Source organism: Patagioenas fasciata, chromosome Z (assembly GCF_037038585.1).
Source record: "Patagioenas fasciata isolate bPatFas1 chromosome Z, bPatFas1.hap1, whole genome shotgun sequence".
NCBI lineage: Eukaryota > Metazoa > Chordata > Aves > Columbiformes > Columbidae > Patagioenas > Patagioenas fasciata.
In genome coordinates this window covers 70,775,661-70,797,537 of record NC_092560.1, presented here as the reverse complement: position 1 = coordinate 70,797,537, position 21,877 = coordinate 70,775,661, and the positions used below count along the sequence as shown (strand labels likewise).

At 39.9% G+C, this 21,877-nt stretch overlaps 1 protein-coding gene across 4 annotated transcripts in view; it reads left to right on the top strand.

Annotated features, from left to right (window-relative positions):
- Window positions 1-21,877, top strand: part of ARHGEF28 (Rho guanine nucleotide exchange factor 28) — a 146,501-nt gene that overhangs the window by 37,019 nt on the left and 87,605 nt on the right. For 3 of the 4 annotated variants that reach the window (XM_071802036.1, XM_071802037.1, XM_065860418.2), the window contains exons 5-9: window positions 4,231-4,414; window positions 6,426-6,606; window positions 9,917-9,986; window positions 14,033-14,079; window positions 15,664-15,724. In XM_071802036.1, the coding sequence (XP_071658137.1) occupies window positions 4,231-4,414; window positions 6,426-6,606; window positions 9,917-9,986; window positions 14,033-14,079; window positions 15,664-15,724 (543 nt within the window). Of the gene's footprint in view, window positions 1-2,557; window positions 2,660-4,230; window positions 4,415-6,425; window positions 6,607-9,916; window positions 9,987-14,032; window positions 14,080-15,663; window positions 15,725-21,877 lie in introns of those variants that run through there. The other variant, XM_071802038.1, reaches the window with a different exon arrangement.

Here is a 21,877-nt window from a genome sequence, read left to right as displayed (position 1 = left end):
TTTAATCTGAGGATTGGGATGTGGTTAGTACCTAATCAGATGCTTACTGTGCCTAATACTGGTTGATATATTTTAATGTGTTTTAATTAGATTGGCTTATGTGCTGACTGCTTATTAACACCATACGTAGAAAAAATGGCCTAGTTGGAAACATCCTAAGAATCCACTTTGATACCCAAAGTGGAACTTCAGCAAAATTTAAGTACTCCAGACCAAGGAACAATCTGAAAGCTCATGCTTTAAGGAAGATTTTAATCTGGAAATGCATAATGTTTGTTTGGGGTATGTGTTTTGGACCACAACATTTCCTGGGCATCTAAACTGTAACTCCCCAGTGTACATGTGTATAAATGCACCAGACACGGGAATGCTGGTACCTGGCACCCCACTGTGCTCTGCTGGGGTCCAGACCGGTGGCATAACCTAGAGTCTGCTGAGTCCTTGCAGTGGAGGCTCTCTAAGTACAGAAATAGCACTGGGGCCAGTGCAAAGCACAGATGATATTGTTGATCTCTATTCAGAAGCACAGCTAGGGAAAGGGAAGATGATGGCACACATTTTCATAGTGTGTCTGAATGGTTAGGGCATTTTCCGAGCAAGTGAGACACCTGGGGTCCCAGTATAGTTTTTCACATCTCATGACATGAAAAATGCATCAATGTCCAAAAATCAGAGACTTCTCTTAGCCGATTGCTGCATTAGAGTCAGGCTGCGGCTTTCTTGGTCTCCTCTTGCCCCATGTCCCTTGGCGTTCCTGCAGTGACCCGTTTTCAGTTACTCTGCAGCAGAGGGCAAGGGTCTGCTCCCAGCAGATGTGTGATCTGAGGAACTGTGAAGATGTGTGTGGGTTCAAATCCCATCTGGCTGAGGAGGAAGTTGAACTGAGGCCTTCCATTTTTGAAGTGTCACATCAGCCATCATTTCCACTATCTCTGGACAGGTTTTGGGAAGCCTGAGCCGTGCTCATTTAAATGTTTCTCCGTAGAAGACGGTCTCTGATCCAGGCAGACCAAGGTGTTTGATGAGTAGTGTTTGGGTGGACTTTGAAGCTGTGGGTTGGAGTTAGGTCCTCATGCCTTTGTATTCCCTATGGACTGGGTTTAGCTAGCTACGCACTCACCTTGTGGATTTTGCTCTGGTGAGACCCCACTTGGAGTGCTCTATCCGGCTCTGGGGTCTTTTGCACAAGACAGACATGGACCTGTTGGAGAGGGTCCAGAGGAGGCCACAGAAATGATCAGAGGGATAGAACACCTCTCCTGTGAGGACAGGCTCAGAGAGTTGGAGTTGGTTCAGCCTGGAGATGTTACTACAGCCTTTCTATATTTAAAGGGGGCTTTGAAAAAAAGATGGAGAGACTTTTTACCAGGGCCTGTAGCAACAGGACAATGGGCAACAGTTTTAAACTGAAAGGGTTTAGATTTGCTAAATTTAGATTTGCTATAAGGAATACGTTTTTTAGGGTGGTGAGATAGTGGAACAGGTTGCCTGTAGAAGTTGTGGATGGCCCATTACTGGAAGTGTTCAAAGTCAGTTTGGATGGGGCTTTAGGGAAGCTGATCTAGTGAAAGCTGTCTCTGGCCATGTTAGGGGGTTTGGACTGCGTGATCTTTAGTGATAGTAACTGAAATGCAGCAATGATCATTGTCTCCAAAGGCTGAAATGAGAAATATTTTGCAGACCTTTGAGGAAAAAAATGTAGTTCACTACTTTCCTCTGTGGCCTGGGATCATGCAGCAGATTGTATGCCCAACTGGACATGTTTTTGCCTAGATCTGAAATGAGAAGACCAAGAAGTAATTGTATTGCCCAAAACCTGAGTAGAAACTGAGTGTTGGACGGGTAAGCTAATGCACCAGTTTATGTGTTGGCTAGCCACAAGTAAGAGGGGAGTTTGAAGGTGATTTTGTTTTTTTTTTTTTTAAATAATGGGAGACATTTTATATGTGTTCCGGAAATACTTAGGTGGTACATATTGTGTATATGTTCAGTGACATTGTGGTTTAAAGAATCCTCCCTTCATCTTGTAAATGTGTCTGCTTCTGTTAGAACTGCAGTGAAATAAAGGTTTCAGGTGCTACATGCAGGTTTGCTGGCTGTTGCTGTGTGAGAGTCTGTGTCCTGATGTTCCCTTTTAATCTGGTGTCTGGAATTTGTTTCATTTATTGAATGGTTTTCTGGGAGTTGACTCTGTCTGCAAGTTTTGATTCCATTTGAAATGGAAAGGTAAAAAGTCTGGATGGGTTGCCATCAAATATCCAGAGCAAAAACTGATCACCAGTGGAGATGCCACAGTAATTTTCCATGGGGAGCAGTAGAGCAAGGTGCGTAAGTCCCTTGCTATTGTGGCTTTATGAGATGGGTAGATACGCCTTTTTTTTTTGTTTGTTTTTTTTTGTTTTAAGTATTGTAACACTTTGAGTCCAGCATTTTCAAAGGAAGCTAATGATCTTGATCCCCAGCTCTGAGAGGACATTCCAAAAGCTTCAGCTTTGTAGAAGACAGCTCTCCCATTATGACGTCTGGAGAGGAAGGATTCAGCTGAGACGTGACAGCTGCCTTCAATTATGTAAAAGAAAGAGGTGAAGGGAAAGGAATGAGGTGGTTTTCATACCTATTTCAGACGGCACAAGAAGCAGCAGGCTTATACTGAGAAAAGGTGAGCTAGGTTAGGCATTTCAAATGTTTCTAACTGTGAGATTGAAATTATCCCTCGTGTAGATTGCCTGTTGTCATTGGGAAGTTGTTAGAACAGATGAGACAAACATCTCTCAGGAGCGATTCAGGTTGAGCTGATCCTGCCTGATGGCAAGGAATTGATTAGAGACATCTTCAGGACTTTTCAAGGTTTTCTTTTTAATGATTCTATAAAGCAAATATTCCTGATGCTTTCAGAGGGAGTACTTCAATGGAATATGAGTCAGCCATGAGACACTGTATTTGCATGTAACTACATGATACCTTTGCTCAATGCATGAATGTTTCTGAAAAACGTGTTTACTAGCTTTTTGGCTACATAACTGGTCTCTCTACTAGGAAATTGCTTTGTTTCAGACATTTTAGTCTTGTAAATAATGATGCAGAGAGGAAATTTGACAGCCCTTTGCTGTTCATTTTAACTGTATTATTTATACAAATTTATACAAATGTGTGCATTTACCTACGTATGCTTCAGGAGCTTCACCTTTCCTTCACTCCTTCACTGGAGTGTATAATTTTCAGTGACATATTCTGAACTGTTTGGGTAATAGGGAAGAAAAAATTATTTGAATCAGGATGATAAATTTCAATGGAATTTAATTAATCATTGGAAACCTAATAGGTTTTAGCCAGTTGTTCTGAGAACTGTAGAGTAACTACCCTTAAGTACTTGATCCTTGTGAAAGTACCCTTATGTTTAACCTCATACCAAAATATCAGTGTAAGGAACAGGCTGAGTGACACTTGAGCTTAATTTTATTTGTTGTCTTTCAGTTGCAGAGGATTTGTGTTTGAGAATGTATGTAGCCAGATAAACCGTATTTGAATAAAGATCAGGCAAGGGTTTGAGTGGAGAATCATCATCTAGTGACTCAGTTGTCACTGTGTACTCTTTTATTTGAAGCTTCACCCTGTTAAGCTCGACGATTATGTGTTAAGAAGTGGAGAGGAAGTATTGGCAGATGAGGTCACCTTTCTGAGAAGAGTAACACAAGAGTTATCATGTGTGTTTTACCCACATGTGTGTTAGCTTATGGCTTGCTATGCTGCTAAGGATCTCTTACTGTTCTGATAAACAGCCTGCAGAAAAATCACACCTTTTTTAAATTTTATTTTTACTTTTCATTTTCCAAGGTCTCATACTTGGCCATGCTACCAGATGTTTTCTGTTGCTGAGGCAATGCAAATAGCTGGAAAATGGCCTCCTATCTTCTGCAGTGTATTGAGTCATCTGCTGAATGCTATACTATATACAAATAAAGAGAGAAATACTGAGATTATCTAATTCAAAGTGTTTTCTTCAATGACTGAAATTAGATATTTTCATATCCTAGTTTGGTTCCACAGATGCAACTAAGTACCTAACCATTGATTTCAGTGAGAGACAGATTCTGCCAAAGTACATTTTTAAGTCTGAACCTGAGCTATAATATTTCTGCAGACTATAACAAGTCTGATTTGATGCTTCCTAGCAAATAAAATGACGGGTTTTGTTACTCATGATTTTGTTTGTTTGTTGTCCTTTTTCAGAGCCTAAACACAAAGAAACTCTTCTCCACCTTGTGATGAAATTGGGCTTGGTTAAACTTTCCCAGTTCTTAGCAGCCCAGCCTGGAGGGTCATTGGCATTAGCATTACCTAATGAGGATGGAGCAACACCATTAGATATGGCTTTACAAAGTGGGCACTCCAGACTTGTTGAAGTCTTCACAAAGTGAGTATAACAGTTTGCTGCTTCCTCTGAAAAAAAATCCCATCAGTTAAAGGATGTGTTGCTTTTCTTGAAAGAGCTGTCTATTTTGTGTTGTTTTCTGTTGCTTTTTGCCATTATTATCATTTTAAGTAGTAAATTCGCATTTACAATTAAAGGAAGTTCATGATGTGCATCCTTCATTACATTTGCAAGTCAATTAATAGTGTTAGCATTGACATATGCATCTGTGTGATTTTAAGCTATTGTCAGATATTATTTAGTTTCTCTCTTCAAACTGACTAATAAATGGTGCCTGACATTAACTTTTAGCTTTAAGAGCTTGTATTGTAGTATTGAATAATTTTTGATTTTTGAGATGTCTAAAAGGAAGTTACTAATTAACATGTAGTCATGTTTCCAGGCTCGTTAAAGAACACCTTTGTTTGGAGGGTGATTTAAAACTATTGTCTTTGAGCGACTCCCTTTGTGTGTTTGGAGTTACTCCTCTTGTCAGTGCCATACTAACAAAGTGAGATGAAGGGCACTATATTCCCTCTTCTGAAATAAGGTGATTTTTACTAAATTTCAATGATAGAACATACCATTTGTAGAAGTGTATAATGAAATAGAAATTCTATTAAAATAGCAAAAAATAAGCATCGGCCTTTTTAGATAACTTCAAATATTACTGCTCAGTAGCATTTAAGTCTGGCTCTGTGACATTGCCACAGCTTGCATGTGGACATAGGAAAGCAAAACAGGCATCTTTTGAGAAGGAATTAGTCATTCCTTTGTATAGTCCGAGTTTTGAAAATGTGACTAAATATCGAGACAGTTTAAGTGATGAAATGTCGTGAGAGTTTTATGGTAGTGCTGTATCCTGTAAATAACTAGAGAGCATGTAATGGCAGGGGAGGGTCTGGGAGCCTCTGCGAGCCCAGTGTGCTCTGTGTAAAGTGATGGAGGACCAGCCATACCATCACGTACCCCTCCCAGCAGTATTGCACCTGGATCCTGACATGTTGCTAACAAGTAAAAACATCCCTTAAGATATATATATATGTAGAGAGAAATATATTGTTTTAAACAGAACCATATGACCAGACTTTCACAAAGCCTTGGCAGATCTTGAGACTTCTGTAAAGCTCAGGTTTCAAAATATAGGGGAGAGTCAGCAACAAAGCCACTGCTGCAGCTATGACTATTTTTGCCAGAGACCTGCCACACTGACAAATGACTTAAAGAACAAGTGCTTTCTGGTATTTTTCAGCTGTCTGGAGTTTCCTCTGTAGGGACCTGAAGAGCTGTGTGGGGTGTGTATGTGTTTTGGGGTACCAAATGCTCAGCATCAGAAGCCCCTTCTCACTGTTGTTTTTTTCTGTGCAAATAGAAATATGCAAGAATTGGGTTACATATCTATTTTGGTACGCAGCTCTTTTGGTTCTGACTCCATGCAGCATGTAGTTTATGTGAAACTAATCCACACTTCAGTTTGAAAAAAAAAACAACCCAACAAACTTCAGACACTGCTACAGTACATTACGTTATGAATGTCTCGTTTATAATGTCAAAACATGTAGTATTCCCTTGAGATTCTGTTTTTCACTGTCCTGAGATAACAAACCTGCTAGCTGCTGGTTGTGTCCTACGGCAATATATGACAACATTAACAGGAAAAGGTACTTTTGATAATTTACAGCAACAAGGAGAAATAGGTATTGTTATTGCTTTCTCCTTCTGACTTATTTTGCCAGTGAGTAACCATCATTTCTAGAGCTGCCTTTGTTTTTTCCACAAAGATGTCTAAAAGTAGCTGCATTTTCTTAGTCCTGAGTGGAGTCATTGGTAAGTATTTATTTGCCCAGCTGTGTTTTTGGTGGATGTTTCAGATTTTCTGACTCTGGTTTTTGCAGTTAATGCATTGGAATCCTGATGGGCTACGTCAGAGTGGAGCGGGAAGCTCTCTGTGGCTGTGTTCTGTTCTACCTGTGCTCGGAGCATCTGCTTTGGTTTAAAGAGCATATTGTTCCAGTTTCCAGGGCAGTCACTCACTTGACATTTCGAGAGCGGAGATCAGTGAGGGTGCTTGCGTGCAGTTTGTTCATTCATCAGGAACTCTGACACTGACATTTAGCCACACCGCACAGCACTTGCTGGAGTCGGACATCAAGCTATTCAGAAAATACTTCTGGGATAGACCTCTTCTTTACCAGGTAGGTATCTATCTATCTCAGGGCATTGTCAAAGCATTTTTTCCCCAGTAATTTCCAGGCTGAATTTGTTCTTCTTACTATCCTTTTTATTTAAGCTGCCTGTTTCAGTAACAGCCAACGTAATTGCAGGATTACTGTTGTGGGCTTCTACTTTGTGAAGTGTGGCTCATTGGATGCCTGAAGTTGGATTTTAAGAGTTGTTGAGAACTTTATCAAAGCCTCCTTTACCTCCCAAGTTGTTTTTGAATCACTGTGGACTCTACAGTGAATATCTTTCACTGAAATCTCAGTGTCTTTAATTGTGTTGCCATTGTATTAATGTTGGTACTTCAACATATTTCATTTAGTTCCTTTCTTCTTTCTAGCAGTATAGTGCCTGGGAGCCTTTATCAAGAACCAACCCTAGTCTGTTATTTACACCAGAAATACCGAGTAGAGACTTTTGCTGGAGATGAGTTTTATTATGGTGTAGTGGGTCTTATTTTACTCTAAGGTATCTGGAGCACTGCTGTGAAATTCTTCAGGGCATGTGTAAATTTAAGTAAATAGGAGAACAGCTGAAAGTGTAAGTTCTCTATTAGCAATGCAGGTGCTTTCTCATGTTTTTAAATTGAGACCACATGACTATATAAAACTAGTGATCTAAAAAAGATAACAATACACTAAAATTTTATCTTTTCTGGACTTAAAATTCAGCATGATTCCTTATTTGTGCTAGATTTTCCTTGAGTTATCTTTGTTGCACACTGTATGTTTTTTAACTTAGAACATGATCCACATGTTATGTTAAACACAAAAACCTTAAGGTGTGATTTCTTGTGTAGCCATTATACATAATGTAGCCTCCCTTACAATATTGTGCAGTTACTGCCAAGATTTTTATTTGTTCCAATACAAAAAAAGTTGTTCTCTAGTTGTAACTTGCAGAATACCTACAATATGTGTGTGGCTTTTCCATGGAAACAATAGTAAACCCAGTAACAAAACAAGACTGTAATGAAGAATGCATTGTTATTTATATCACTGGCTTTTTCTTACACCTATCAAAGCCTTCTTCTTCTTGAAGTCTTTGAAATGGAAAAAGAAAGTTAGATATGTTAGGTATTTGCATGGCTCTCAGAGACAAAAACTGCAAAATTATGTGCTTGGTATTTTCAGGAAAAGCCTGCTACCCTTTCTGGGTTTCCCTTTTGCTCATTCCTCTAGTTGCGGCAGTCTAGATCCTCTGTTGTGGGGACCTTATTCCCCTCTATCCAGCATCAGTGTTACCCTACTTTTAATTCAGCAGAAATAAGCCAGCATAACTGGGATGATGACATGGTTTGGTTTAGTTCATTTCCTACACATCAGATATAATCCCAAAGTATATGTGGGAGGATGATCAAACTGTCATGTTTAGACTATGTATTATGTCCAAGGTAAAATTATTTTTTTTTGCGTTGAAACAAGGGCTTGTATCCCTTAGTTTGATCCAAAGCATAAGGTGGACATTAGAGATTTCAAGATATGTTGTCTTTTTGAATAAAAGTAGAATTTATTGCTGTACTTGATTATTCTGCTCATTTACAGCAGACTAGGACTGTACATCTAGTTTATTGTATCTTGAGACTGCAGAAATGACCACATTGGTATTTTAATGTTTGGGTCAAAAAGACACGGACTAAAGAGAAGGAGCTTGTCTCAGTTGTGGTGACATCCAGCTGTGGATGTGTGTGTGTGAAATGGATGACTCAGGGAGCCACACAAACTGTTCTTGCATTTTTTTCATGGAACAAAATCCCAGTCTTTCTCAAGTATATTCTTCAGTCCCCAGTTTGTGGGTTCCATTTAGTTGCATGACTATTCTGTATAAGTCTAAAAGAATAGTTAAAAGTTAAAACAAAAAAGCTGTTGGTAAGCTAGAGTTACTCGTACAGGAGCCATGCCTTCACTGGAAACCTTCAGGCTCCGCAGTTCAAAAAGTGTAAACCCATGGGTTTTGTGTCTGTGCTAGGCAATATGGAGGAGAGATTTCAGAAGCTGCTGAGGAAGAACATGGTATTGCTTGAGCCTAGTGCGGCCTTCCGGGGCAGAAATCACTGTGGCTCATCATGCAGCTCCAGCAGAGCCCTAAGCAGCAGGTGGAGGTGATCTATTTGGCTGCTTGTGTTGCTGCGGGCAGCACAGCCAGGGCAGGGAAGGGGTCATCTACAAGGGAAGAAATATGGGGACTAATGGGGACACATGTGAAATGGTGTCAGGGCAATAAAGAAAAAGAAAGGTCAAACCAATATAATAATCTAAAATGATCAAGGTAATTTATGATGATTTAAGTAATTTTATTACTGATGGTGGTGGTGGACAGATTTAGTAGTTTCCCGAGGAGGGGTTGATTTATTCCTGCCCAGTAGGTGCAGGAGTAGGAAAGTGTCTTGTACACCAAGAGGCCTGCAGATGAAAATGCAACTATCTCTACTAAGGTGGAAGATATAGCTACCTTGACAGCTGCACGGCTTTCAAATCAGTTTGGCTGCAATATTTGGCCCAGAGCTGTCCCTGACTTCTTTCATACTTAGGTTACCTGCCTTTTCTCTGCTGCTCTGGTAGATGACAAATACACAGACAACATAACTGAAGGGAAGGACTAGAAGCAAACAGAGTTGTAGATGAAACTATGCAAGAGGAGCCATTGCCTTCACTCATTTTTCTTATACTCACTGGAGGTAATTGCTAAAATAAAGGAACAGATCTTACCCACCTGTTCCTTTTGATAGCAGAAGTGATATATTCAGTGTTTGTACCTGAGCAAGGATGCGGCCTGCCCAGGGGTGCATGGATGCAGGGAGGGAATGTCTCATGCCTTCCAGGCTGGGTTTACCATATAGACAGTGTTTAGTCCTAGTTTAGTTTTTTTGTATTGCCTATCCATCAAAATTGCTTGCTTTATATAGGGTTACTTTCAAGGTTAACTAAGCTTCTGAACAGAGCCATTGTGAATAGCTACTGTGCTGCTTTTCTCATAGAGAAGGTTATACACAATGAAGTACAAATGTTAAATCTGACCCTTTAGATCCCTTGTCTGTTTTATGCAGGAATTAATTTCTTTCTGGAGTTGAAAATATTTTATCGGTTTCACTCTTGAGGAATTGCTGTTGCTTTCCCCTGGAGGACAACCAATAAAATACTCTGTGGAATCTCTGTCAGTCATTTTAGTGTTGCTTATAACATGTTTGTTTGCTAGTCTTTGATTTTTGTCTTTGAGTTTTCAGATAAATGTCATGAGCATCAAATACAGTTACTGTCATTTTGATTTTTTTTTTTTTTTTTATAGAGTATTAATTCAAACCAAGTTGAGACAGTGGAAGGTCCCAAAATGCCCTGCAGTACAAGCTCTGTAGAAGGTACAGTTTTTTATTCCGTAATGTTACAGCCTATAAAAGCTCTGGAAAGTTGGCACAGATTCATATACTATTTATTCATTCGGGAAGATCATGTTTCATCTGACATTAGAGGTCTGTAAGTAGACAACAGTGGAATACACAACTCATACACTATGAGAGTTGTGTAAATCATGATACTCCCTACAGAGCATTGGTTTCCCAATGTCAGACTGAAATTGTTCACGAAATATTATGGCATTTGTAATGATTAGAAAAGCCTTGATGAATTTAATTGTGACAACCAGAAACATGTCAGTAGGTTCCAGGAGAGGGCAGTGTTTAACTGAATGAAGCTCCAACCTTCAAATTCCAGTAAAGCCAAATAAATCAACTTAATAAAGATAGGACAGATTAACAAAAGAGTAACATTTTGTATGAATAGTTTTGGGATACAGCCCAGACTTCTTAAAGTGGCAAAATTCCCATGTATTTCAATTAGACATTCAGTATTTTGGTGGGTGGTTTACCTGTGTAAGAATTGCCAGACTGTTCTTGTTGAAGAGAATGCTCTTTCATTACCAAAATACATCCCTGTGCGACTCAGAGGAAGGATCTCTTAGAGCTGAGAATAAAATAATACAAAAAAGGCCATTCTTCAGCATCAGAAGTATGACACTTTGGGTGTTTATGTATGATTGTTAGCTATTAGTTAAAAGTTTTTATCGGTTGACCATTTGCTTATGTGGCTTATAGTGTACATTTGGATGAAGTGATAAGTTGAAAAAGGTGGGCTCTGTGAGAGGCTCTGTATGGCTGTGGCTGTGCTGGGGGCAGCAGTAATGTGAGCACCTGCACAAGCTTTCAATATGGTCAGGACCAGACTGAGCGAAAGGAATGGGACTGTGGTTCCAGGTGGCATCAGCTAGTAGCTTTAAGTGAATGGATAAAATGGGGATGCAGTCATTGTGTAGCTCATGCTTAGACATGCAGGTTGCTGTTGTTACTACTGGAAAAGGAGTTTTATTATATACCCAGCTTCTCCAGCACTGTTCAGGCAACAACTGTCCTGCCATTAGAAGGTAAATTTGCAAAGAAATGATAAACAGTTGTTAGCAGTTGCAAACTATGCATCTGTTACTGTAACTGTAAGCAGCAGTTTGCCATACAAGGCTTGTGAATGTCTTTGGTGATGCCGTGTGCAAATGTATTGGTTCTTGGTGTTCATCTGAGTGCTGTACTCTGACCAGCATGATCTTCATGCTGCTCCACGGGGACGAGAAGTGAATGGTCCAGATTTGTAGTGCTACATGTAGCAATAGTTTGGGTAATACAACTTCTAGGTGATGACTACTTTGATATTTTTCACTAAACCCAGTTTTAATTTGGGCTGATTTGAGATAAACAGATAACAAACATCAGTGTGTTTTGATTGCCCGGAGAGAGAATCACCAGTTCAGGACATCTAGTCTCATTTTGGATTCTGGTTGTAAAGCTTCTCATCCTCTCTTTATGCCAAATATATTTGGCATAGATATAGGCATGGGCACAAAGGTGTTTGCACACCTACCTATTTGTGTTTTCAAGCAAAGCTGTACACTTCTGTGCTTTTATGCATCAGAGTTATTTTGTGCCTGTTTTGTTTGAAAAAAGACCCTCATTTCAGTTTAACAGCAAGAAAAGTATGCCACATTTTGGCACTGTCCAAGACTTACACAAACAAATCACAGTGACTATACCTGCACGTTTACACTGTGTTATCTGCTTGTAGATAGGAGCAGCCTGTGACTATTGTTTGTATGCTGATTGGCAGCAAAGTTTTTTTATCTTCTCCTGTTTTGATATTGTCATTGGTTACTATATTTCTGTAAATGAGACTTTTTATTATTTTTTTTTTCCGTTTCTGCTAACAACCAGGTACTGAAAAATCATTAATGATAATTACTGGTGACTAGTAGCCTATCTTAAAACCTCCACTGGCCAGCATTCAGGAGACTAAAAGAATTTGAGTTGAACTTGTTGCTGCTAGAAGCTGAAATGATGTGAAATGATTGACGGAGTGCTTTTTATGACATTCTCAGTTGCATTCAGTGAACTCCTTTATAAAGTGGCTGCTAAGCTCAGGACATTAATTTGGCTCATTCGTGTCATGAAAGGATCTCCCTCAGATTTTAGAACTGTTGCCATTCTAAGAAGTAATAAATACTCAGTTCTGGGTGGGCCTAAAGTCAAGATCAACAGACCTTTAAAACAGAATGCTATCAGAAGCCCTGAGCTATTATCTAGTAGAAGTTTCTATAGCAGCATGTTGCTTCTTGTGAAATGCAATCATTTGAAAGCAGTGGGTCAGTGTAAGGCAATGCTACTAGCTTAGCAGTGAATCTCCCATAGCAACTTAATTAAATTCAAATACATGAAGTGATACATTATCTAGTGAGGATGCAGAACAAAAGGTAAAATAGGTAATATTTTTGGCTAATTCAGTAGTTTGCGTCTGTTTTCTGACCTTGAAGTTCCATGTCCAGGAGTTGACTGAGTACAATCACCTGGAGGATAAGCAATTTGCTTCTGCAGAGTAACTATTAGCTATAGAGCAAACAGCTTTTTATTTCTGTGAATTGTGATACTGCATAATAGTAATGCCGATTGCATGTCCATACTGTAAAAAAAAAAAAAAATTTAGAAGAACCTGGACATTCATTTTCTGGAAACAAGGATAAAAAAACTCAGATTTTTTTCCTCATCTGAAAGCTTCCCACTCAAGCTTTTAAAGTAAGTTTCTGCAGGCAGAGTTACAAAAGAAATGGTCTGTTCCTTCTACCTGAAAGATGATGGCTGGGTTGCTTTGTTGATGGCCATAGTGACTTCGTGTTCTGTGATTGCACTCACTTTGTTAGAACACGAAGGGAGATATATATGTGATTGCTAAGGAAGGTTAATTAAAGAAGGTGGATTAATTAAAAATTAGTGATTGAGATACTGATTGGCATGGACCCAGACCTGGCTCTGCCCAGTATCCAGGGGTGCTGCAGAGGTCAGGGACAACAGGCACATTGATTGCAATAGGCCCATGATTGCATCCGAGAATTTCATTTCAAAGAGATCTGCAGGTTATATGAGGTCATTGCTGTTGAAGATTTTGTGATTTAGGTAATAGGCACCTGTCTTTGAATTGTTCTTCCAAAGATACATTGATATATTTTCTAAGCTTAAGTATAGACTTTGTGCAGTGACAATAAAGGACAGAAGTTCCCAAGCCCCATGTTCCTCAAGGCAGTTCCCCAGACCACTCTGTGCTGTATGCTGAATCATACATAGTTTACTGGGTGCTGGAGAATAGAGAGGGATTTAGGTATCTGAGAACAGACGTGAACCTCGAGTTAAAAGATTCAATATTTTAATAAAAATTTACCAGCATAACTCTGGCTATATAATTATTTTTAAAAATATAGTTACTGAATAATAATATTCCTGTAAGCCTGGGGAATGCTGGTGTTCATCTGCATTCTTGTGCTCTTTCACAATTATCCTTTAGGCCATGTTCGGGCAAAACTTGCATAGTATGGCCTTCCGTTTCCATGTGCTGTGCCACCCCCACAGCCCTGAGAAGAAACCATTAAAAACAGAGCAACAGAAATGAAGTTACTTTTTTTACTTTTTGGTGTGAAAATGCAAGGTCTAATTTCAGAAAACACATGAAAGCCCTGTAGGAGGAAAACAGAACCCAGTTGCTCTGGAGCGTTGGTGTGACGCACTGCACTGGAACTGCTGTTTTTCTGAGCTCGTCAGGGTTAGTCAGCAGCTGGCTGACAGAGCGCTGTGTCTGTCTAGCCCCAACATAACTGTGACAATAACATAGCACTTGTTGTGCATCTAGCTCACATGCTGCCCACGGGAACACCGCTGTGGGGAGATGCATGGGCTGCCCAGCGCCATTGTTCACACTGCCTGTTTGCCTGCTCCTTGTGTCCCCACTTCTGTTGAAAAAAGAGAGAGACTAGCATCAGGGACCACAGCAGACCCAAAATGAATATGCTTGTTATTAAAGGCAGAAATCTTTGCTTTTACAGGTCCTGTGAACTTGACATCTGATGAATTGTCCCAGGATTATATGAAGGTACAGATTTCTCCTTATACAAATATCTAAGCTTCATTTAGGTTGAGAAGCAGCAACCTCTGCTTGGCTATCTTAGCACCTCCCAGAGCTAACAAAAAAATAAGGTGACTAATGCCTGCCAGACAACATTTCCTGCCTGTTCCTATCCTCCAGGAACAGTTACATGTGTAGATGCTTATTATTTGAAGGAACCTTTTCTGTGGTTGTGGGCCGGAAAGCTGGGTTTGAGAAGCAATCTCTGCTCTTGGAGTGGAAAACTCTTGTGTCTGTGGTGATACTTAGTCCCTTCAGGGAGCCTTCAGCTCAGCTGCCGGTCTGGAGGGGGACACAACCTGTCTCCTATGTGCATAAGCTTCATCCTTGAGATGATTATATCTGCCCTTGTGGGGAACTGTGAGTCCTTAGCTGGGAAAAGTGCTTGATGTGAAAATACGGCATGTTCCATTGCCTTCTACATGGAGGTGTCTAAGAGCTTTTGAGGAGACCAGTATTTGTGAAAAGTCCCATTACAGTTAATCAGTTGTATTTGATCTCTAGTCTTATATTATGCTTTTTATTTATATGTATCTGTTTACAAAACCAGAAAAATCTTTGGTCTCAGTGTTTTATTTTTTAATCACCTTTTTAAATAGGAGCTTGATTGTTAGCTAAACAGTGTATGAAGCTAAAATAATGATTTAGATGATTGAGGGAAACAAAATCTGGTAAAATCTGGCAGATCTGGTAAAGGTGGTATCTTCTCCATAGATAATAACTATTGAATTTTCCAATGACATTTGAGTTGAGAGGAATGTTTTTTGACTGCCACTTTTGTTAGGTCATTATTATAAAAGCAATTATGTCTTTAGGTTGTTGGGATTTTTTTAGTTGCCAGATGTGTAGAAGATTGACTGTTTGTTTGGGATTAATATGTTGCTCTTGTCATCTCAGAAATGTATAACTGCAGGATGCAAGCATTTTGGAGTCTATGCTGGAAATCCATGTTGGGGCAGAGTGTTGCAGCTCACAAATCTTGTTGGGGGGAAAGGGTTCTGGTACCATATTGACTGTGTCTTGCTTTAAGCTGACAGAAAGGCCGTTGTTCACTCTATAAAAAACATACTGACCTATGGTATTTCTGTAGGTCTGAACAGCTCAGGCATTAGAGAATCTTAGAAATAAAATCACAGAATCATTTAGGTTGGAAAAGACCCTTAAGATCACTGAGTCCAGCTGTAAACCTAACACTGCCAAGTCCACCAGTAAATGTATGTCTCTTTCCTCCAAAACACTGTGTATTGGCCAATTAGGGCACAGCTAAACGTTGTAAGGAAAGAGCAGGCCAAAAACTGGGGTGTGCATGGAAAGTGAAATATGGTTTGGTCTCTTCTTTGGTTTAGAGATTGAGTCCAAAAGGTTCATGTTCGTATCTTAGAGTCAGGGGATGGCATGCCATATCTGTTACATTTATTAAAATGGCTAAAATGGGATGACTGCTGCTTGGCAGTGTTTGAACTGAATTCTGAAACCCCATATCAGAGCGTGCAATTAAGCAAAAATGCTATTACTGTCTTCAAAGTTACAGCTCAAGTTTTCTGTTTCTAGCCTTTCCAAGACTCAGTGGTTCCTTCTAAAGAAAATGAAGATCATGTCCTGTTGGGTGTAGGTAAGAAGTAATTAATCATTTTGACTTTCAAAAAGCTATTTTATATACTGTGATGCAAAATACACACAAAGCAGTTTCTTTAGAAGAGGTGAAGGCCCTTGACACTGCAGCGTAGCTTGGCAAAAGATCAATCAGTTATATCTATGTCAGAGAGCGAACCTCTTTCAAAGCATCTCTAGTACAGACAGATGGTGTATGTAACAGTATCATGATATCCGAGGATTTTTCAGTAGTATATGAGCTGTTGTATGAACACAATATTGAAAATAATTCCTGATAGAGCCAACATATGTGACTGAAGATTAATTGGCACATGTAGAAATATTTAGATGCTGCAGTGGTGAGTTGTGGGGCTGGTAGGAGAATATAGACAGCTGCACTAGACTGTATATTTAGAGAATGGAACTCAAATGGAAAGGTATTTTCAAGTTTGCAGAAATGTCCAATAACAACATGCAACAACGGGCTCATGCAAGGCACAACAAGGCAGAAAGAGACAATGGGTAACTTAAGCTCTGCCAGTGGGAACTGCTGTGCCAGGCAGAGAATGACAGGCTGGCATCATTTGTCTGTGGTCCAGTGCTGGGCTCAGAACAGCGGAGCCCAGATGTTGGCATTCAGACAGCTCATGTGCAAACTTTGAGAGCTACAAAATGAAGAGGCAGTCTGTGTGTGTGAAATGGGAGGGGTTATATATGCATGAATTGGAGCAGTATGTGTTAGAGGGAGGTGAGCTGATGTAAGCTCAGAGATGCAGTTGTAAGATAAGAAGCTGTCAAATTCTTTTAATAATCTCTTATTAAAATAATAATATAATTCTCTGTTTTCTAGTCATCGTTATGCCAAATGCTTGCACTATAGCCATTTCATCGTGTTTGTCTTATTCTCCCCTCCAAGGAATATGGGAGCTGCAAAGGGAAATTGAGAGTAGTAGCAAAAACATTAATATTCAGTTATCCTGACTTTAGTGCTTTTGTGTGTAAGACAGTGTAGCAGTCCTTGTCTTGCACAAAAATGCAGTGCATGTACATGAGATGTTAGTGCCCATATAATCAAATCTGTTTTGTCAAGCAAGACCAAAGTACTGGACTGCATCTTAGCACAGGAGGGTGTGGGGCCTTTGGGGAGTGATTATGGTTTGCCAATCTGAAGCCACATCTGCTCCAGTCTCCATTTCAGTTACACCATCTGGAGGGAACATAAGGTAGTTTAAAAGCTGTCAGAGTGGAAATTTTCCACCCTGAAATTTCTTTCCACCCTGGTATTTCTTTTTCTTAGCCCTGAAATGCCTTTTCCTTCTAAGGCATCATTTGCACAGCGCTGCTTGTGACAGCTGGAATGGGAGCCAGGTCTTCTGGCTTCAGACCAGCTCACTCTCCTCTCTGATGCTTCGATAGGCAGCTGCAGCAGAAACTGAGTCCTCTGCAGGAAACAACCAAGTGACTTTGGCCGTGGTTCATACTGGGAGTTTGGAGTGGTAGATTGCAGATTCCTAGAGGAGCTTTTGGGTAAAAAAAAAAAAGGTTGTTTGCATACAAGATGGCAGAAGATTTAGGTGCTTAAAATTTGATTTATTTTCTGAGGCATATGTATAAAGTAAAATTAAAAATATGGATATAAATGTGTAGAAATACATGTGTCTGTACACATACCTTTTGACCTTAGCGCAGGCTCAGTGTATATTAAACTGAGCTAAATACCCTGTTGCGGCTCTTACCTGAGAAAGAACCAGCCTCTCTGTCTCTCCCTGAAATTCCAGTTGCCTTGTAGTACATTTAAGAAGTTGACTTGTTTGTGGAGAAACTGCAGCCAAGTTGGATCTGCTTGTTTTAGAAGTTAGTCGCTGTAAGCGAGAATTTGGTCACCCCGTGTCAGGACTGGAGCATGGACTTGCTGCCAGCTGTGCTCTTGGCTCTCCTTGGCCATCTCCCTGTTGTGCACTGAAGCTGGATGAAACGCTCATAACATAGACATCCTGTGGGATTTTGCCACTTACTGCAGCAGGGCCCAGAGGGCTTCCAGTCAGCACTATGTGTGAGATCTGATGGAGCTGAGGGGCAGGCTGTGGAGTGAGTGGGTGGTCAGGTGTGCAATAAAAAGTGGAAGTGAGTAGGGATAAAGAAGGATGGATATAGAGTTTGGTGATAACCAGAAACTTTAAAGTTGACTTAAACTGTTTTTATTGATTTATTTTAATGTAAAAATCAGTACATGTTCTAAACTGACTTGTACAGCCATATTGCTGAATATTGTAGTTCTATTACCCTGAATTGTTTTAAACTACTTTTTAAAAGAAATGTTTGTTTGGCAGCATGGTTAAATGGCAGTGTTTTGGAGTGAAGAGCACACAGTGGGGGATAAAGAGAGAAATGGAAGTGGTTGTCGGTGGGGAGAGGAAGAGGAAAAACAGCTAAAGGGGGCTGAGTGAAGAAGAACGAGTAGAAACGAGCAGACTCTGGAATCTCACTAGGAAGTTGTATATGTAAATCAAAGAGGACTTCCTAGGGCAGAATGTGAGAGTTCTTTGAATGGGTAAAAATTCCCCTGCTTCAGCTTCTCACTTCTTCCCATGTGGTTCTTACTTTTAGAAAAAAAGTAAGTAGAAAAAATCAGTCTAATCATGGAACGGTTTGGCTTGGAAGGGACCTTTAAAGAAGTGGTGACTCATGGAAGGTCTGTCCTGTTCCTGCTCTCTGTTTTCCTCCCCATCCTGCTCTTTCAAGCATATTGACTGTTCTGTCTCTTTCCCCACACCCAACAAAATATCTCTGCAGGGACACTTGAAAGTGTTGGTAGGATGCTAAAAGGATGTCTTCTTCATCTTTGGTTTGGAACCCATCTGCCTTAGGCACTGTTTGAGTCTTACAGTTCAATTTTGAGAACTGTTCCTCGTGGCCTCTGCTGCCCAAGAGGCTTCTCGTCCTCCAGGATCGCTGGAGAGCCCCTGGAGTCCCTCCTGTGTGAGTGCTGGGGTAAGGATGGACCAATAAGAAGTCATGTGAGCTTGTGTTTGCTGTGTTCAGGAACTGAAGGAATAGGAGCAAACTGTGGGGCACAACAGCATACCAGACCAGGCTGAAAGAGGGTTGTTTGGAGACTCCTGAGTTCAGTGCTAGTCACACCTGCCAATCTTCTCCCCAGCCCCCATGGCTCCCTTAGTCTCCCCTGGAAATTGTTAGAGATATGTCTTGTGTTTATAAGGAGGAAAAAAAAAAAAAAGAGACTTTTATTTTTTTCATTGAAAGAAAACACATTTGAAATATTGAGAGACAATCCAAATACCCAGTTGGGGAGAGTGAATGGAAGAAACAAAATGGAAAGCAACAAAAAAAAGGATTTTTTTTTTTTCCTTTCAAAGTTAAGCATATGTATTATTGCCAGCCATTGTCATCCTCAGAGTCAGCAACCCGGTATGTTTTGGGAGAGAGTCTAGGAGCTGACAGCTGAATGCTGTTACTGTTGGGCATGTGACGGTGTTAGCAGGGCATGCGTTATAAAAGTTATAATTCCTTCCTGTTTTGCATTGCTGGTTTGGAAGGAGGATGTTCACAAGGCCATTTATAAAGCTGCAAAAGTGTCATTTCTCAAGTAAGAAAAGTCTAATCTCTAGTTTTTCTTCCAAGGAAATACAGCTTCTCTCCCCTAAACTTTAGGAAGGCAGGATGATGTTAATTTTTCAAAATACTTTCCCTGCTCTCCTAGTTACAGTGCCAATGACCTAGTGGTGTCTGTCTAATCTATTCTGTTTGCTCTGCTGGTGGTGAAAAAGTTTTGAAAGCCACGTTTTGCACTCTGAGAGATAAAAATACTGATGCCAAATTTTTAGCAGTTTGCTGTATGTGACTGGGCAGCTATAAAAGATGTTTAGTAGACCCTGACCTTTGATTCTCATGGTTCCACAGAAATCCCAGTTTAACTGGAGGTCGGTTTAAGGAACAGAACATAATGATCTTCTCTGTGTAAACCACTAGGGCTGCACTGTAATCTGCAGAAAAATCTGGTTTCAATGTTGCTGTTTTGTTCTTTAATTAGATTTCCTTACTGTGGTTGGTAAGACTTTAAAAAGTAGTTTAAGGTAGAAAACAGCATGAACCTGCTGTCAGGAGTCCTGCCTTTACACAACTTTTGTTAGGTCTATGGAATGATTAGTTTTTCTGCTGATTGAGATCAGATCTTTCACTCCTTTTTTAGTTTTGGTTTACTTTTTGGTTTTGATGGGCACAACATTTGCATTTGGAAGTGTTTTGAGTCAAGTGTGCCTCTTCTGATATTGAAACTACAGGAAATAATTTTTTGGTTATGGATAGATAAAAGTGAAAGTTGTATGTTAAGTATTGCCTATTTGAGACAGTTCCTAGAGTCCTGTGGTTAAGGCTATACAGATCTTTTCTGTTTCTGGTAATTTTTATGTTTTCCTGGCAGCTCTAAGTCCTGTCTTTCCCTGATCAAGTCATAACATCTCTAGTCCAGGAGCTGCAGACCTTTTTTTCAGTTTCTGCTCTTTTAATGGATATACACTTGGTCCTTGGGCATGTCACAAATCTCCCTGTGTCTCAGTTGTTCATCTGAAACAAGGAGGACAATGGAGAGTGAGGAGAGAAAGATGCGCTGCAATACTTGGATGATTGGAGATGTGTGAATACTCAGATTGGTTCTTCTGAAGAAGTTCCGGAAGTTTTATTTGTGAGGCTTTTTAAGAACGCATTTTTAGTTGAAAGGTGGGTGGTTGGAAAATTGCAGAGAAATATAATAGCTGAAGAAAGCTGCAGAACTATTGCTGCAGCTAATGACTGTAGCACTTGCACTCTGCCCCTTCTTGCTGCAGCTTTCACAGATCTATATAGGTTGCTGTTTCTACTTTTGCAAAACCTTTGTATGGCTCCTTGCATCTTGCAGAAGAGAGGCTTAAGTTGGGGTTGTTCTGTCAGAGTCCTGCCAGAAAAAACTTTTAAACAACATTTGAACATGGCAATAGTTCATTTCAGTAGATAAAACATACTTCCATTTGTTTGGAGCATCTATAGATGACTAAATATTGAAGCCTGTAGAATAGTTGAGAACTACAGGAAATGTAGGAAGTAAAAAGTTCCTGGGATGTGAGCCTGAGCTGAGCTTAATTAAAAAGCCATGGAGAAATCTGAAAAAAGCAGCATTAGACACTAAACCAAGCCTGTTCTTGTTTCTTGGAGTTTTCTCTACTCTTGATTTTCTGAGACATTATAATTCAAGTTAACCTCAAAAGGAAGACAGAAAGAAAATGAACAAGTTACAAACATATGCTGTCTGCCTTCCCAGAACTTGTCCTCCTTCTCTGAATAAAATCCAAAACAAATTTGCTCAACAAAATAATCTTTCAAAAACGGGCTCTTTTTTTCCTGATGTTTAAATAAGCTCTTTGCCTGTCTTCTGCCCAGTCTCATTTCACGCTAACATAAATAAACATTCTGGGATATATCTCATGTCAAGTTACTCTTTAAATGTGAAATATATTCCAGAAATACATTGTGAAGAAAACAGTCATAGTCTTGAAAGTGCATGAACACATATTTCAGCTTTCATCCTCCTTGAGAAGCAGCCCTTCCCTTGAAGTATTCCCTGAAACATGGAAAATTAGATTTTTAAGGAGATGGGTCTTTGGTGAGCTTTCTGGCAGCATGGGCTGTCAGCATAAGTGTAGACTCAACAACCAAGTCATTGGCGAAACTTCAGTGCAAGCGAGGTCCAATTCAAACTCTGGGTTTGCTTTCATGTGAGGCCATGTGCGTTCTCCGTGCTGCTGGGGCTTGCACAAGCCTCCGTGGTGCTGAAACCAGGAAGAGGATTTTATTGACTCTAGCCCTTAATTCTCAGGCTTTTGCAAATAAACTCAAGGGAGCTTTTAATCAGGTTACAAGACAAACAGCGAAAAGCTTTCCATCTGCATTTGTACTGCATATCCCAGATAGTCTTTTGATGTGAATAGATAGTGGACAAGGAGAGCGTTTAGGCAAATTATATCTTTATGTACTTTGTTGGAAGTGCTCAGTGGTCATTTCAAGAGTCAGAGCATACAGACCACTGTCATGTGAAAGTAGTATTAATGATCTTGTTATCCTACACTGAGCATGTTATCTAAACCACATCAAGTGAATGGTGCTGGTAAAAAAAAAAAAA